The sequence below is a fragment of the Acomys russatus genome, chromosome 26 (genome assembly GCF_903995435.1).
Source record: "Acomys russatus chromosome 26, mAcoRus1.1, whole genome shotgun sequence".
NCBI classification, from domain to species: domain Eukaryota; kingdom Metazoa; phylum Chordata; class Mammalia; order Rodentia; family Muridae; genus Acomys; species Acomys russatus.
Genome location: NC_067162.1, coordinates 10,434,938 through 10,448,761, shown reverse-complemented (window position 1 = coordinate 10,448,761; position 13,824 = coordinate 10,434,938). Strand labels below are relative to the sequence as shown.

The 13,824-nt window shown below is 55.0% G+C and overlaps 2 protein-coding genes across 2 annotated transcripts; both read right to left on the bottom strand.

Annotated features, from left to right (window-relative positions):
* Positions 1–5,367: 5,367 nt before the first annotated feature.
* Positions 5,368–9,066, bottom strand: C26H19orf67 (chromosome 26 C19orf67 homolog). The gene is made up of 6 exons (XM_051169147.1): positions 8,722–9,066; positions 7,314–7,458; positions 7,118–7,218; positions 6,851–7,036; positions 6,344–6,478; positions 5,368–5,936 (listed from the first exon to the last, which is right to left on the bottom strand). Exons 1-6 carry the CDS (start codon positions 9,042–9,044, stop codon positions 5,762–5,764), a joined length of 1,065 nt encoding a protein of 354 aa, XP_051025104.1. The 5' UTR covers positions 9,045–9,066; the 3' UTR covers positions 5,368–5,761.
* A 1,066-nt stretch (positions 9,067–10,132) lies between these two features.
* On the bottom strand, positions 10,133–12,864 carry Samd1 (sterile alpha motif domain containing 1). The gene is made up of 5 exons (XM_051169046.1): positions 11,962–12,864; positions 11,288–11,585; positions 11,105–11,201; positions 10,897–11,008; positions 10,133–10,806 (listed from the first exon to the last, which is right to left on the bottom strand). The coding sequence occupies exons 1-5, from the start codon at positions 12,862–12,864 to the stop codon at positions 10,648–10,650; spliced, it is 1,569 nt and encodes a 522-aa protein (XP_051025003.1). The 3' UTR covers positions 10,133–10,647.
* Positions 12,865–13,824: the final 960 nt, after the last annotated feature.

Below are 13,824 nucleotides of genomic sequence, written 5' to 3'. Positions count from 1 at the left end.
AGTCTACACATTTATTTATTTATTTATAGACAGAGTTTCTCTGTTCAGCCTTGGCTGTCCTGGACTCCTTTGTAGACCAGGCGGGGATTAAATGTGCGTGCCACCACACCTGGCCCACATTGTTTTGTTTTGTTTTAAGGTCTCTCCTATTTGTACTGGCTGTCCTGGAACCAGGTAAATCAGACTAGCCTTGAATTCACAGAGGGCCACCTGCCTCTGCCTCCTAAGTGCTAGGATTAAAGGCACCACTCCTGGCCACCCCTCCGTGTGTGTGTGTGTGTGTGTGTGTGTGTGTGTGTGTGTGTGTGTGTGTGTGTACACACAGAGTGTTCTGTCTGCATGTGGGCCTACAGGCCAGAAGAGGACAGATTATAGATGGTAGATATCTGTGAGCCACTATGTGGTTGCTGGGAATCAAACTCAGGACCTTTGGAAGAACAGACAGTGCTCTTAACCTCTAAGCCATCTGTCCAGCCAACCCTGTATATGCTTTTCAAGACAAGGTTTCTCTATGTAGCTTTGGCTGTCCTGCACTAGATTTATAGACTAAGTTGGCCTTGAATTTACAGAGATTCCTCTGCTCTGACTCTTGAGTGCTGGGATTAAAGGCATGTGCCACCACCACCTGAGTACATACATAATTAAAAAATAAAAAAATCCTTTAATTTAAAAAAAAAAAAAAAAAAAACTTGAGTATTTGCCTGACAAGTGTAGGGCTCTGGGTCTGAGCCAAAACAAAAGCACCAATTTCTTACTATTTAGGAACTTTTGCGACAGAGTCTCACTATGTTGCCCTGGCTGGCTATGTGGATCAGGATGGCTTTGAACCTGTGATCTTCCTGCTTCTCCCTCCTTTGTGTTGTAATTGCATGCCTATGTCATCATACCAGGTTTATGAAAAAACTTAAAATTATTCAAGTGGGACTGGTTACGTACGATGGCACATTGGCCTTTAAACTCAGCATTTATTAGGTGGAGACGGGCTGATTTCTGTGAGTTCAAGGCCAGCCTGGTCTACGTAGTAAGGCCCTATTGTAGAAAAAAAAAAAAAAGTGAGTGGGTGAGGCCAGTGGCTGGTATAAGGCAGACCCTGTTTAACTTGTGGTAAACACTATAAATTGTGTGAAAAATTGTACCTGTATCATTCACAGAATGCCAGAGTAGGTCTACAGCTTTTTAGAAGTGAGTAGGCTGACAAAAGTGGAACCCAAAGCATTTTAGAATTTTTGTATAGGGCTGGGTATACAGATCAATGGTAAAACGCTTGCCTGACTAACAGGAAATCCAGGCCAGGGCTAAACCTCAAGCTGCACACAATCAGTGGTGCATATCTGTAATTGCAGAGGTAGAGGCAGGAGGGTCAGGAGTTCAAAGCCATCATCAGCTACCCAGCAAGCTTGAGGCCAGCCTCTGACACTCCGTCTTAAATGTGTGTGTGTTCTCTCTCTCTCTCTCTCTCTCTCTCTCTCTCTCTCTCTCTCTCTCTCTCTCTCTTTCTCTCTCTCTCTCTCCCTCTCATAAACACACACACACACACATACATTCAGAATTCAGGTTCCCCAGAAACCAAGTGAGAAACTGTGGTGCATGCACAGCCTTACAGGCTCTTTTACTAGGAACAGAGAGGCTGAGACGAGAGAATCTCAGCCGGGCGTGGTGGCGCATGCCTTTAATCCCAGCACTCGGGAGGCAAAGGCAGGCCGATCACTGTGAGTTCGAGACCAGCCTGGTCTACAAAGCGAATCTAGGACAGCCAAGGCTAACACAGAGAGACCCTGTCTCGAAAAAACCAAAAAAAAAAAAAAAAAAAAAAAAGAGAGAGAGAGAGAGAATCTCAGCACACTTGCGGGCAGCTAGTCTGCAGATGCAGCTCGAGGCAGTTTGCTTAAAAGAAGGTGGAAGGCCAGGATTAACACAGAGTTCTCCCCCAACCTGCAAACACCACACAGGCCATGGCATGTACACAGTGACACACACACGATTGAATACTAGCATTGTGGTTCATGTTTCCGACTTGTCCAGTTCTGTCTCTCACATCTCACTGTGGCTTCTGTCTTGCAGCAAGTGTCTAATGAAATATCAAAAAATAAAATGGGGGAAAGGTCCATAGGGTGTTTCATCCAGGAGCCACGCAGCCCCATAAAGGCCCTCCTCCAGAGCCTATGCCACCATATGCTTGACTGTGGCTTTGGGACTGAGGAGAGGGCAGTGGAGAGCCACGAAGGGGGCAAATAGAATCACAAGCTGTTCTTTGGTTGGCAGGGGCGGGCGGGGGGGGGGGGAGGCGTCTGTGTGACAGTTCATGTGAGTGCAGACCTATATGTGGAGGGCCAAAAGTCAATCTTGAGTATTCCTCAGAAACTGTCCACTTTAGTTTATTTTCACCTTATTTTATTTATTTATTTATTTTGTCTTTTTTAAGACAGGGTGTCTCTGTGTAGCTTTGGGTGTCCTGGACTTGCTTTGTAGACCAGGCTGGCCTCGAACTCACAGCGATCTGCTTGCCTCTGCTGCCACCACCACACCCAGCCTTATTTTATTTTTTAAATTAAAAATATGAGTGTTTTGCCTGCATGCCTGTCTGTGTACCATGTGCGTGCCTGGTGCCTAGGAGAGGGTGTCAGATGTTCTGGCAGTTACAGGTGGCTGCCAACCACAATGTGGGTGCTGGGAACTGAACCCAGGTCATCTGGAAGAGCAGCAGTATTCTTTTTTTTTTGTTTTAGAGTAGCAGTATTCTTAACTCCTGAGCCATCTCTCCAGTGCTCCCTCCTCCTTTGAGATGAGGCCTATGTATTCCTGGCTGAACTTGTACTTGACATGTATCCCTGGATGGCTTAGAACTCACAAAGATCTGCCTGCCTCTGCCTCCCAAGCACTGAGATCAAACGTGTCATTGTAGGCACAATATTCTTAACAAATATATTTTATTACGAACTTATTAACCAAGAGTATGTCACTTATAACCTAACTAACCTAAACAATATGAAAAGGAGATTAAAGAACACAATAACAAAACCCTAAGGATAGCAGTTCTGAGGAACGATTCTCCTGGCATAATCATCAGGATTTCTCCTGCTGGAACCTGGAGTAACCAGAACCAGTTACAGGAGCCGGAGCTCCGAAGCCTTCCCTCTAGTGGTTCTTTCTAGGAGCATCTAGAAGTGGAGTGATGAACAGCCAAACCTATCCCAAGTCTCCAAAGGCCCCGCCTCCAGTTTTGGGCTTATTTATATATCTCCTCCCAGAGTCTGTTCACGGATCTTTTCAGCTGGCAACAATCAAGCTCCTGCACGAGGTGGTTTGCCTTCTAGTGGATTAACCTCACCTGTTCTCTCACAACACCGTTCCCCATCCCACACTTGGGATCATAACAAAAACAGATTTCTCTCTCCTTCATGCCATCATGCCCAGCAAGTTTATTATTGGATAGAAGTAAAATGGGGAGGGGGCATGCTGCTGTACATGTGTGGTGGTCAGAGGTCAACTTTTGGGGGTCAGTTCTCTCCTTCCATCTTTGGACGGGCTTGTGAGACAAGTACATCATCAGATGTCACTGGACCCTCCTCACCCATTACACTAAACAAGGTCTCACTATGTTAACCGGGCCGGCCTGCCTCCACCTTCTGTGTTCTGAGTGCTGGGATTACCATGGCCAGCCAAGTCCCTTATTTTTGTAGGCACTGGGCATCAAACCTAGTGGCTTGTGCATGTTAAGCTCAGCTACACCCCGAACCTCTGACATCAGTAATTTATACTTTATGTATACGAGTGTTTTGCCTGTAGTATGTCTGTGTACCATGTGTGTGCCTGGTGCCTACATAAGCTATAATAGGGCATTGGATCCCCCAAGGAATTGGGGTTCCAAATGATTGTGAGCCCCCAAGTGTGTGCTGGGAGGCAAAGATTTTCCCAAGGTTCCTGAGAAAGGCACAGGAGGTACTCGGATCACGGTTAGGGGGAACCAGAGTCATCTTAAAGTCAATCTGATCCCAGCTGTGAGGTAAAACCTTATGCAGCCAACGATGGTTAGCAGAGGCCTCCCCAGAAGAGCAAGCGTTCAGTTTGTAGCCTCAAGTCAGCTTGCTTTTCACAGCTGTTTAAAAAGGGCTTATAGGCTGGGTATGGTGGCACATGCCTTTAATCCCAGCACCCAGGAGGCAGAGGCAGGCGGATCACTGAGTTCGAGGGCAGCCTGGTACAAAGTGAATCCAGGACAGCCAAGGCTATACAGAACAACCCTGTCTCAAAAAACCAAAGCGGGGAGTGGCGGGCGGCAGGGGGCGGGGCTTATAATAGGTGGCTGCTGAATTACTGAAACAGAAGGCATGGTGGTGCACTCTGTGCGCTCTGGCGGAAGATAAACCAGCTTGGACTATAGACTAAGGTTCCAGCTGGATTAAAAAAAAAAAAAAAAGTAGCACTGAGGCAGAGGCGGGTGGATCTCTAAGTACAAGACCAGCCTGGTCTACGGAGTGAGTTCTAGGACAACCAGGCAGCCAGGGCTGCACAGACAATCCCTGGGGGGAGAGAAGGGGAGGGGGAGGGAGGGACGGTGGGAGGAAGGGAGAGAGAGGGGGAGAGAGAGAGAGAGAGAGAGAGAGAGAGAGAGAGAGAGAGAGAGAGAGGGAGAGAGAAAATGGCTGTTCTAATAGGGCACTGGTTGTTCTTGGAGAGGACCCTAGTTCAATTTCCTGTACCTACATAGAGACTGACAACTGTCTGTAATTCCAGACCCAGGGTATCTCTGATGTCCTTTTTTGGCTTCTGTGGGCAAGCAAGGAAAACATTCATGCGGGTGCCTGCACACACACACACACACACACACACACACACACACACACACACGGTTCTGTATCTCACATTCTGACTATAATTGTGAAAATTTTAAGGATCCAAATATCGACCGCTCAGTGTAGAGATTGTAGAAACTCAAGTGACGCAGGAAGGAGGAAGGACCCCATTCCTACGCCTACGTAAGGATCAGTTGGAGGTTCGAGTCTAGGCTCGGCTTCTCACAGAGCGAGAAAGTTCATTTCTTTTAGCTAGAGTCTCCTCGCCAGCCCATGATTGGAGTGAGGCTGAGAGCCCCCTAGGATTCGCCAGACACTCTTCAAGAGAGAAGACAACCATCGGCTCTGCTCAGACACACCAAAAGCTGGAAGAGAAAGTCTGATTCCACTCTGCAAACTGATCCCCTGCAGTTTCCTAAGGCACATCGGGAAATGTAGCTACGTGTTTTTACACACACACACACACACACACACACACACACACTCTCTCTCTCTCTCTCTCTCTCTCTCTCTCTCTCTCTCTCTCTCTCTCTCACTCTCTCTGTATAGAATCACTTCCGGGTTAAAAAAAAAATAATACCGGGCGTGGGTCTCAGTCTTCCTCCAGTGGGCCTAGAATTTTCCTGCTACCAGAAACTTGTTTTCTGGGTTCCGGTTGCTGACGAGAGCCGCTACTTCCCTCTCTGACTCATGCGCGCGTTGGCGCGTGCGCAGCGCTCTCTCCGAGGTCTGCAGACTACACTTCCCAGAAGGCCCTGCGGTGGGCGGGGCCTACCCGCCCCCAGGGGAGGGACGCGGTGCTCGCTGGAGACACAAGAACCTCTGACCTCGCTCTTTTATTAACAGAAAAGTGTGTCCGCACTTAGTGTGTTCCGTGGCCCATGCCGGGGCGTGCTCAGTGCAGCCCACCTCTGTTCCTGCCTGGAGTTTGGGGTCCTCAGGCTCCCGCTGGTGCCTTCTGCTGGGACTCAGGATGCCGGGGCGGCCCAAGTCGCGGGCCCGGCAGCGCTAGGGGGCCGGGCGGGGCCTACCTGGCCCATAAGGATCTGCACCAGCAGGTCGGTAGCCAGCACGTGCGATGGCTCCTCGAAGCCGATGGTTAGTAGCTGCTGGTAGTCCCCGGGTGGCTGTGGGCACAAAATCCTGGGGGCCCAGAGACAAGCCTGGACCTGAGCGCCCCTGCTCCCCAGCCGGGAGGGCCTTTGTTTCAGTTAGGGATGGGAAGGGATACCCTAAGGGAAAGTGTTTCTTCAGTCGACAAACTCTTGGAGTTGAAGCTCTGGGCTTGAGACTGCTAATCACCTTGCTAGCTATGTCTCCCTGGGAGAGTGACTTTTTCACTCTGAAAACATGTTTTCTTCTTTGTGAAATAGAACGGTCCACATCTCTATGGACCTCTGTTGCGCCTGCACAAAGCACCGTTCGGAGCACAGTACAGTGTGATCCCTACTGCCAATGGAAGCTATGTTATCTGAGGTCCAGTCTTTGGTGGAGTGATGACCCACCCTCCCTCAGACCTCAAGCCCACATCACCATCACTTGGGTCTTACCATGAATCCAGGTCATCCTCTGCTGGTCCTAGGGGCATCCATCTGCCAATGGACCAGAGTTTCTGGATCTGGGGGCATGAATTGGCTGGTCCCTGACCTGCATCCTCCCAAGTATCTCGGTAACACAAGAAGTAGCTGAGAGGGACAGGTCAGAGGGAAAAGCAATGCCTTAGGTTGTTTTTTTTTTTTTTCCCCTCCTGAGGGCATTAATGCTGGAGGTGAGCTTCAAGTTCATCAGAGGTTGCCTCAAGTTCTCAGGTAGGAAGGAATGTGACTCAGTGCTGAGGACTTTTCCTCCCTGGTGGCCTAATCTGAGGAGGAATTCTTTTAATGGGAAGGTGGAGCTAAGAAAACTTAAGGTTGAAAGTGTAGCTCACGTGGTGTGCAGTGCTGGCTAAGTACATGCAGTAGTAGGTGTCCTGCTTGCCTTTGGTGGAGGTGGAGAGGCTTTTGCTGGCCTTCAGCATAGGAAAGGAAGGACTTTTGATTTTTGACAAAGGAACTCACTAGTCCACACGGGCGTCTGGTCCTTGGCTGCTGGCCTCTGAGGTGGTTTCCAGGTTCCAGCGCATCTTCTTGTAGAGGTATCTCGGGAAGTGACAGGCGGTGTACGCAGCCGGGGTGCAGTATCGGAAGACGGACACCTCGTGGGAAGGGCTAATGGAGAACCTCCCGCAGAAGAAGCAGGAGATGCTAGCAGGAGATAGGAGAATGGGACAGTGAGCCGCGCCCCGGACGCCACCACCCCCACAGCCCCATTGGCTGTCCCCTTACCTTAAAGGGTTAGTTTCCTCCAGGTCCACGAACCCAAAGGACGCATACATGAGAACCAACTGTTCCAAGCGCAGGCTCAGCTGCTGGGAGATCTCCAACAGCTATAATGGAAGGTGGGAGTTCATGACCTCAGGTGGTCAGCCGGAAGCAGCCCTCCTAGCCCCAGGGGAGCTGGTAGGACAGTTACTGTACACACCCCCTTCCGGACCAGCTCCTGCAGGGCTCCGTAGATGGGAGGAACGCTCCTTGCGGCAGCCTCAAGGTACAGGAAGTAAGGTTCACACATTGTTAAGAAGGTGGGCATGGCCTTGGCTAGCTGTTCTTTTTGTACTCGGTCCCTGCTGAAGGGACAAAGGGGCCTTCATGTGGCATCTCTCTCCCTCCATCCGCTGGTGCCCGTGCTCACTCTCCACCTGTATCTCTGGCTGAAATCCCCTCAGTGCTGTGGCTTAGAGGTAAGATCGCTTACATAGCACGTGCACAGTCCTGGATTGCACTCCAGCACCCCAAAATTAAACATAGAAAGAAGGGCTGGGAAGTTGAGCCGGTGGTAGAGATTGGGGCTCAGCATTGGTAAAGCTTTAGTTCCGTGCTCAGTGTAAGAAAAAGATTACCCCAATGTCAACTCTTTCTCCCCCCATCTTTCAGGACCACCTGCATCAGAGTCATTTGGAACATTTGTTGAAGTGCTGGCACCTGGCCTGGGAGCGCAGCTCTGTGGCAGTCCGCTTTCCTAGCACAAGGGCCTGGGTTCCATCTCCTGTGTGTTTGGGGCCAGGTGTGTGTGTGTGTGTGTGTGTGTGTGTGTGTGTGTGTGTGTGTGTGTGTGTGTGTGTGTGTGTGTGTGTGTGTGTGTGTGTGTGTGTGTGTGTGTGTGTGTGTGTGTGTGTGTGTGTGTGTGTGTGTGTGTGTGTGTGTGTGTGTGTGTGTGTGTGTGTCTGTGTGTGTGTCTGTGTGTGTGTGTCTGTGTGTGCGCGCGCGACTAAATTCTCTCAAAACTCTGCAGACATCACAACCCCTTCCTCCCTTCCCCCACCCCCACCCCCGTCTGGAAATTGCATTTTTGAGACTGGAGGGTGGCCTCTCATACCGGAAGTTCTCTGGCTAGAGTCGGTGCAGATGGATTTTGTTTAGTTGACTTACACAGAGGTTTGGTTTTGTTTTTTTTTCTTAATCTCCAGCCTGGTCTACAAAGTGAGTCCAGGACAGCCAAGGCTACACAGAGAAACCCTGTTTCGACAAGCAAAACAAAAACCAAAGACCAAAACAAAACAAAAATCTAAGCCAGAATTTCACATATAGTAGGAAGTACTCAGTAGACCGAGGCAGGAGGCTCGCCAACTCAGAACATAAAGGGACTCTGTCTCAAGGAAAAAGAAATCGGCCTAATCAACCAACCAAGCAAGCAAAAACAAAATTCTGGAAGACAGATTCTAGGTATTCTGACGGCCTCTCAATTTTCCACAGCCCTTGGCGCACTAGGAAAGTGTATTGCTCATCAGCTGGCTTCATGTACTCTATCTCTGGGCCCTGAGTTCAGTTTTTGGCCTATGTGAGCTGCATGGGCCTGTCCTTCCTGTTCTGGGCCCTCGTGTCAGGGTCACCTGTACAGCAAGTAGCTTTGAAAGTCATCCGCCTTCCGGAGCAGGTAACGGAGCTGGTCAGTGATGGGGCTAAACATGGAGTCTAGTGGGAGGCGGGCCGGGGCCGGCTCCGCTGCCAGTGGCTCCCGGGAGGACGCAGAGGCTGGGGCTTCCAGCAGGGGCTGAGCCCGCTGGGGCTCCATCTCCGCCGAGGCCTCGGATCTACCGGCGGGCGCCCACGGGGGCTCTCCATAGGGCGGCAGCCCGGGTCTCAATTCATCCGAAGGCGGTGCTTCTCCAGGGCCCAGGGCCAGCGACCCGGCGAACCACGGCTCCGCTGCCATCCACGTCCAAGCTCCTCCAGCCCCCGCGGCGTCCCCGGAGCGCAGCACACCTGAGGCTGACCGGCCAGGACAGTGAGCGCAGCCGCCGCCCACTCGGCCCAGCCTCGACGTCTCTGCCGGCACCGCCCCGCGGGACTTTTGCCTCTTTTGAAATTAAGCACGCGGAGGGCCGCGTAGCCTGGGCCTGCACCGCACACGGAGCTCGGCCGGCACCTGGCGCGCGGAGTAGGGCGCTGCTAAGGGCGGAGCCCCAGATCTGCCTTGTGGCTGCAGCACGCGGGTAGGCGCCTTTTTTCTCCTAGGCAGTTGACTGGGCTGGAGGGGGTTCTTAACATGTTAGGAATCCGGGAGTGACAGTTACTGAGAGGCCTAGGCTCCACCCCAGCCGGTGACTCGGGGTCTGACTGCGGGAACTGGGCCCTGCATGCTATTCTACAATAAAGATCCGCAGGTGATCTGGCGTGTCCCAACGTCTCTTTTGTTTCAGTATTCCTGCTCTGGTTCCAGAACACATTGGATTCCTTCTACGTGCAAAGACCACAGCTAGGAAGCCAAATACACTAATTTCAAGGCTCGAAGTAAAGCGACAGGTGTCAACACTGTCCTGTGTGACCCTCAACTTCTTGACTTTGTCAAGCCAGTTGCCTTGTCTATAAAGTAAGTTTTTTTTATGACACCTGCATCACGAAACTGCAGAGGTGACAACAGACTGCTCAGCAGGTGTGCAGTTAACTGTCACTCAACAAACACTTAGGCAGCTAGTTCTGGAATGAGATGACACAAGTCAAAGGAGCTATTCCAGTCCTAGGCCTTGTTGTCGTCGAGACAGGATTGCATGTAGCATAGGCTGGCTGGCCTTGGAATCACTAGGTAGCTGAGGAAAACATATGTGCCACCAAGCCAGGCTGCGAAGACTGCTTTCTTTTTGGAGTGGTGGGGAGAGAACCAAGGCATTCTGCCTATTTGGAAAGCCACTGGTGTCTCAGCCCTCAGTGGTGGGCAGAGGATTTTAACACTTAACTCTTTGAGGAGGTTCTTAGCACCTCCTGCCTCCATTCATAAAATGGACTTTTTAAAATAATTTTTTTTAAAGTTTTATTTAAAAAACCTTCGGTGCAATATTAAAAAGCAATACAGCCAGGTGGAGCAATAACCGACAGACAGAAAGGGAAAGAACCAGAGGACCCAAGGTCCCTTACCTCACCTGTTCCCCAGAGGCTGGGTGTCAGGCTGGGTGGAGGGCACAGGTGGTGGGACGAAGAAAAACCACCACCAGGATGAATAGGCAGAAGAAAACATATATAAGATACATCTGGCTGAACTGAAAAGGGTTTGGGGGCCACAGGAAGCTCCCGTTTTTTGTTTTTTCAAAAATGTCCTGTTTTGGGGAGCCAACCAAGTCCTCCTACCCCATACTCCACTACAGTGGAGAGGGGGTGAGCCAAGGGTGGGGTGTGAGGAAAAGGGGGAAATGATGGAGAAGGGCACCCCCCTCACTGGAGTCTGTTAGGAAGGTTGAGTGTCCCCATGTCCAGCTCCTGGACTACGGGGCCGCCGCGGGTGAGATCTGGGCTGGTTGGGGTGGGGGGTCAAGGCTGGGTGCTCAGCCTAGAAAGCCGTCAGGATCGTCATCCTCAAAGTGGCCTTGCTGAAGCACCTTGATGTGGTGCTCGTAGATCTTCAGGGCTGGGCCCAATCGGATGGACAGGCCAGTGAGCACGTCTGTCCGTTGCATGAGCAACAAAGACTTGCCATCAATTTCCTGGGCAGGACAGAAAAGGCAGGGTCAGTGAATACCTGTAAAGCCCTCTGTGTGCACAGCCACGCGGAAGTCTCGGGCTGGTTAACTCACCTGCTCCTGAAAAGCAGTGGCCTGCTCCGGGAAGCCTGCCTCGGTGAAGTATTCCACCACGTCCATGACCGTCCACTCTACGGGGTCAGTTGGCTTCTCTTTGCGGCCAGGACTGCATCAGAACGGAGAGCAATAGTGACCATGGCCCAGCTCTGATTGTCCAAAACACCCAGGGGCTAACCCCGGCGCCCCCAATGTGTCAACTTACGGGCAGCCAAAAGGTGTCCCATCAGCCCCAGGTAGGGCTGGTTTTCCTGGGGGCAAAGGCACAGGAGATGGAGAATCCGGAGCAGCAGCAACACAAGCTGGGAAAGGAAAAGCAGGTAGCAGTCTTCAGCCTAGAATTTACAGCTCCCTGCTGTGCCCCGGCCCGACCCACAGTGGTCCTTACCTGATCCCCCTTCTTTATTCATAGGTGTCATCGAGAACACCTGGCGTGTGCAGCTGCCAGGTGCTGGTCCCCGCCCTTCATCCTGGCCCTGGTAGGGTCCACAGGGCGACCACTCCTTGACTCTCTCCTTAGCACTCTGAGGGCCCCGTTCTCCATTAATCTGATGGTGCTGAGCACCTGCGGGGCGGTCACTCTCAGGCACTTCTGAGCTCTCTGATACATTGTCCTCCTCCTCCTCGTCGTCGTCTTCATCATCATCTTCCTCTTCTTTCTCAAACACCCGTTCTTCTCCACCTCTCTGGGGCCAGAGAAAGAAGCAGGCAGAGTTAGAGCTCTTCTAGTCCGGGATGAAATGAAATCCAGTGTCCGACGCCACCTTTGACAACAACACGGAGTAACTTTTACGCTGTCGTTTCCGTGCCAGGTTCTGGGTTAATAAAGCCCTCAATAGCCAAGTCTTACTAAACTCGCTAACTACCCCCAGGGGTCGCTACTGTCAGCAATCCGGGATTACGGCCGAGGAAACTGAGGCTCCGGTAGATCAGGTCACTGACCAAGATACCCACGTTCATAGTCCACGGGGACCGTGGTCGAACCCCGGACACCTGACGTCCCGCTCCCTCCCGGGACTCTCGTCCCCGCCAACTTCGCCCGCACCTGCCCGGTGCGCTCACCTTGCTTCGCGCCGCGCGTGCGCTAGCGGCCGGCGGCGCCCGTCCGGGCCTGTCTCCGCGGGGCAGCGCGAGCGCTCCCAGGCGGGTGCGCTCCAGACGGCCCCGTGCCGCCTCCTCTTCCAGCAAGCCCTGCACGCGGCCGCGGGTGAGGCGTCCGCTGGCGCCGCCGCTACCCCCGAGGTAGCGCACGACTTCCCGCAGGCTCACGGGCCGCGCCGGGCCGCCCGCCCGCGCCGCGCCCCCCTCCGGCGGCGGCTGTGGCTGCGGCGGTGGCGGCTGCTGCTGCTGCTGTGGCGGCGCCGGCGGTGGCGGCTCCCGGGCGGCGACGGCGGGCGGCGGTGCACGGCGCGGGCCGGCTGGGGGCGCCGCGGCCGGGGGCGCGGCGGGCGCTGGTGGCGGCGCGGTCAGGGGCGCGGCCCGCTGCGCCCGGGGACCCGGCTGCGCGGGGCCGGGAGAAGGGGGCGCTGTAGCGGCGGCCGCGCGGGGCGCCCGGGTCGGGGCGGCGACGGGCGCGGGCGGCGGGGCGGGCGTGGGCGGCGGCGCGGCGGGGCCCCCGCGGGGGACGCGCGGAGGGGCGGGCGGGGTGGCTCCGCGGCGGGGCGGCTGGACGCGCGCCGCGTTGCGGTACGAGATGCTCCCCTTGTAGCTGACCCGGAGCACGGCGCGCTGCTGGATCAGTTTCTCGAGCTCCGCGCGCGTGCGCTCGGGCTCCGGGCCGTGCCGCCGCCGCACCATCCGGCAGATGCGCTCCAGGTCCGGCCGCGCCTTGCGCGAGCGCAGCGAGTCGATGGTGTCCAGAATCCACTCTTGGTAGTGCGGGGAAGCGGCGGACGACGAGGCGGCGGCCGCCGTGGTGGCGGCCGCCGCCGTCTCCGGCGGGGGTAGGGCCGGGGGCCCCGCCATGCCTCCCGCCCGGCCCGGCTGCACGGTGCGCGCTGCCTCCCTCCCAGCGCGGCGCCCCCTCCCCGCTCTCCTCCCTCCGCCGCTGCCCGCCTCCTCCGCCTCCCCCCGGGGGGCGCAGCGCCTCGGCGGAGCGGCGGCGGCGCTGCTGTTTCTTCGCAAAAAAAAAAAAAAAAAAAAAAAAAAAAAGAGAGAGAGGAGAGCGCGCGAGAGAGACAGAAAAAAAAATAGTGAGAGAAAGAAAAGAGGAAAAAATATGCACACACTCACTCACTCGCACGCACGCACACAACAGCCCCGCTTCTGCTGGGCGCGCGCGGGGCCGGGGATGCGAGGAGGGAGGAGGGGAGCGCGGCGCGGCCGGCCCCTCCCCGCCGCCGCCGCCGCACGCGCGCCCTGCGCCCGGGACACTCCGGCCCCCCTTCCTGCTCGCCCTCCCCCGCTGCCCGCCTTCCTCGCTCCCTCCCACCCCCACGCGCCCGCTTTTAAGGTGGAGCCCGGGCCCCCGCCCGCCCCGTGTACCCGGCGCTCTAGCTCACTCCGGCTCGCTCCGGCCCCCCCTTACAACTCCCGCGCGCTTTTTAAGGAGGCGCCGCGGAGTTGGCGCCGGAGCGGGGGCGGGGAGCGCGGCGGGCGGGGGAGGGGAGCGCAGGGGGGGAGGGGACAGGGGCGGGCGGGGCGCGCGGGCGGCGTTCGGCCGCCCTCCAGCCATTGGGCGCGGGACCCAGACGTCCTCGGCGCCCAGCCCCCTCTCCACGCCTCTCCGCGCGCAGCGCTCTCTGGACCGCACTTACCGGGAACTAGCCGCGCCGCGCTCCTGGGGAGCCGAGCCTCGGAGAGCTCACTAGCGGCCCTGCCGCGCCTACACGAGGGCTTGGGGGCGCGCGGGGCTCCCCCTTTCTCCTTCTACGCGGCCGATTCCGCTGCGGTTCGGCCGAGCTGGTCCGGGCGGCTCCCTCCGGT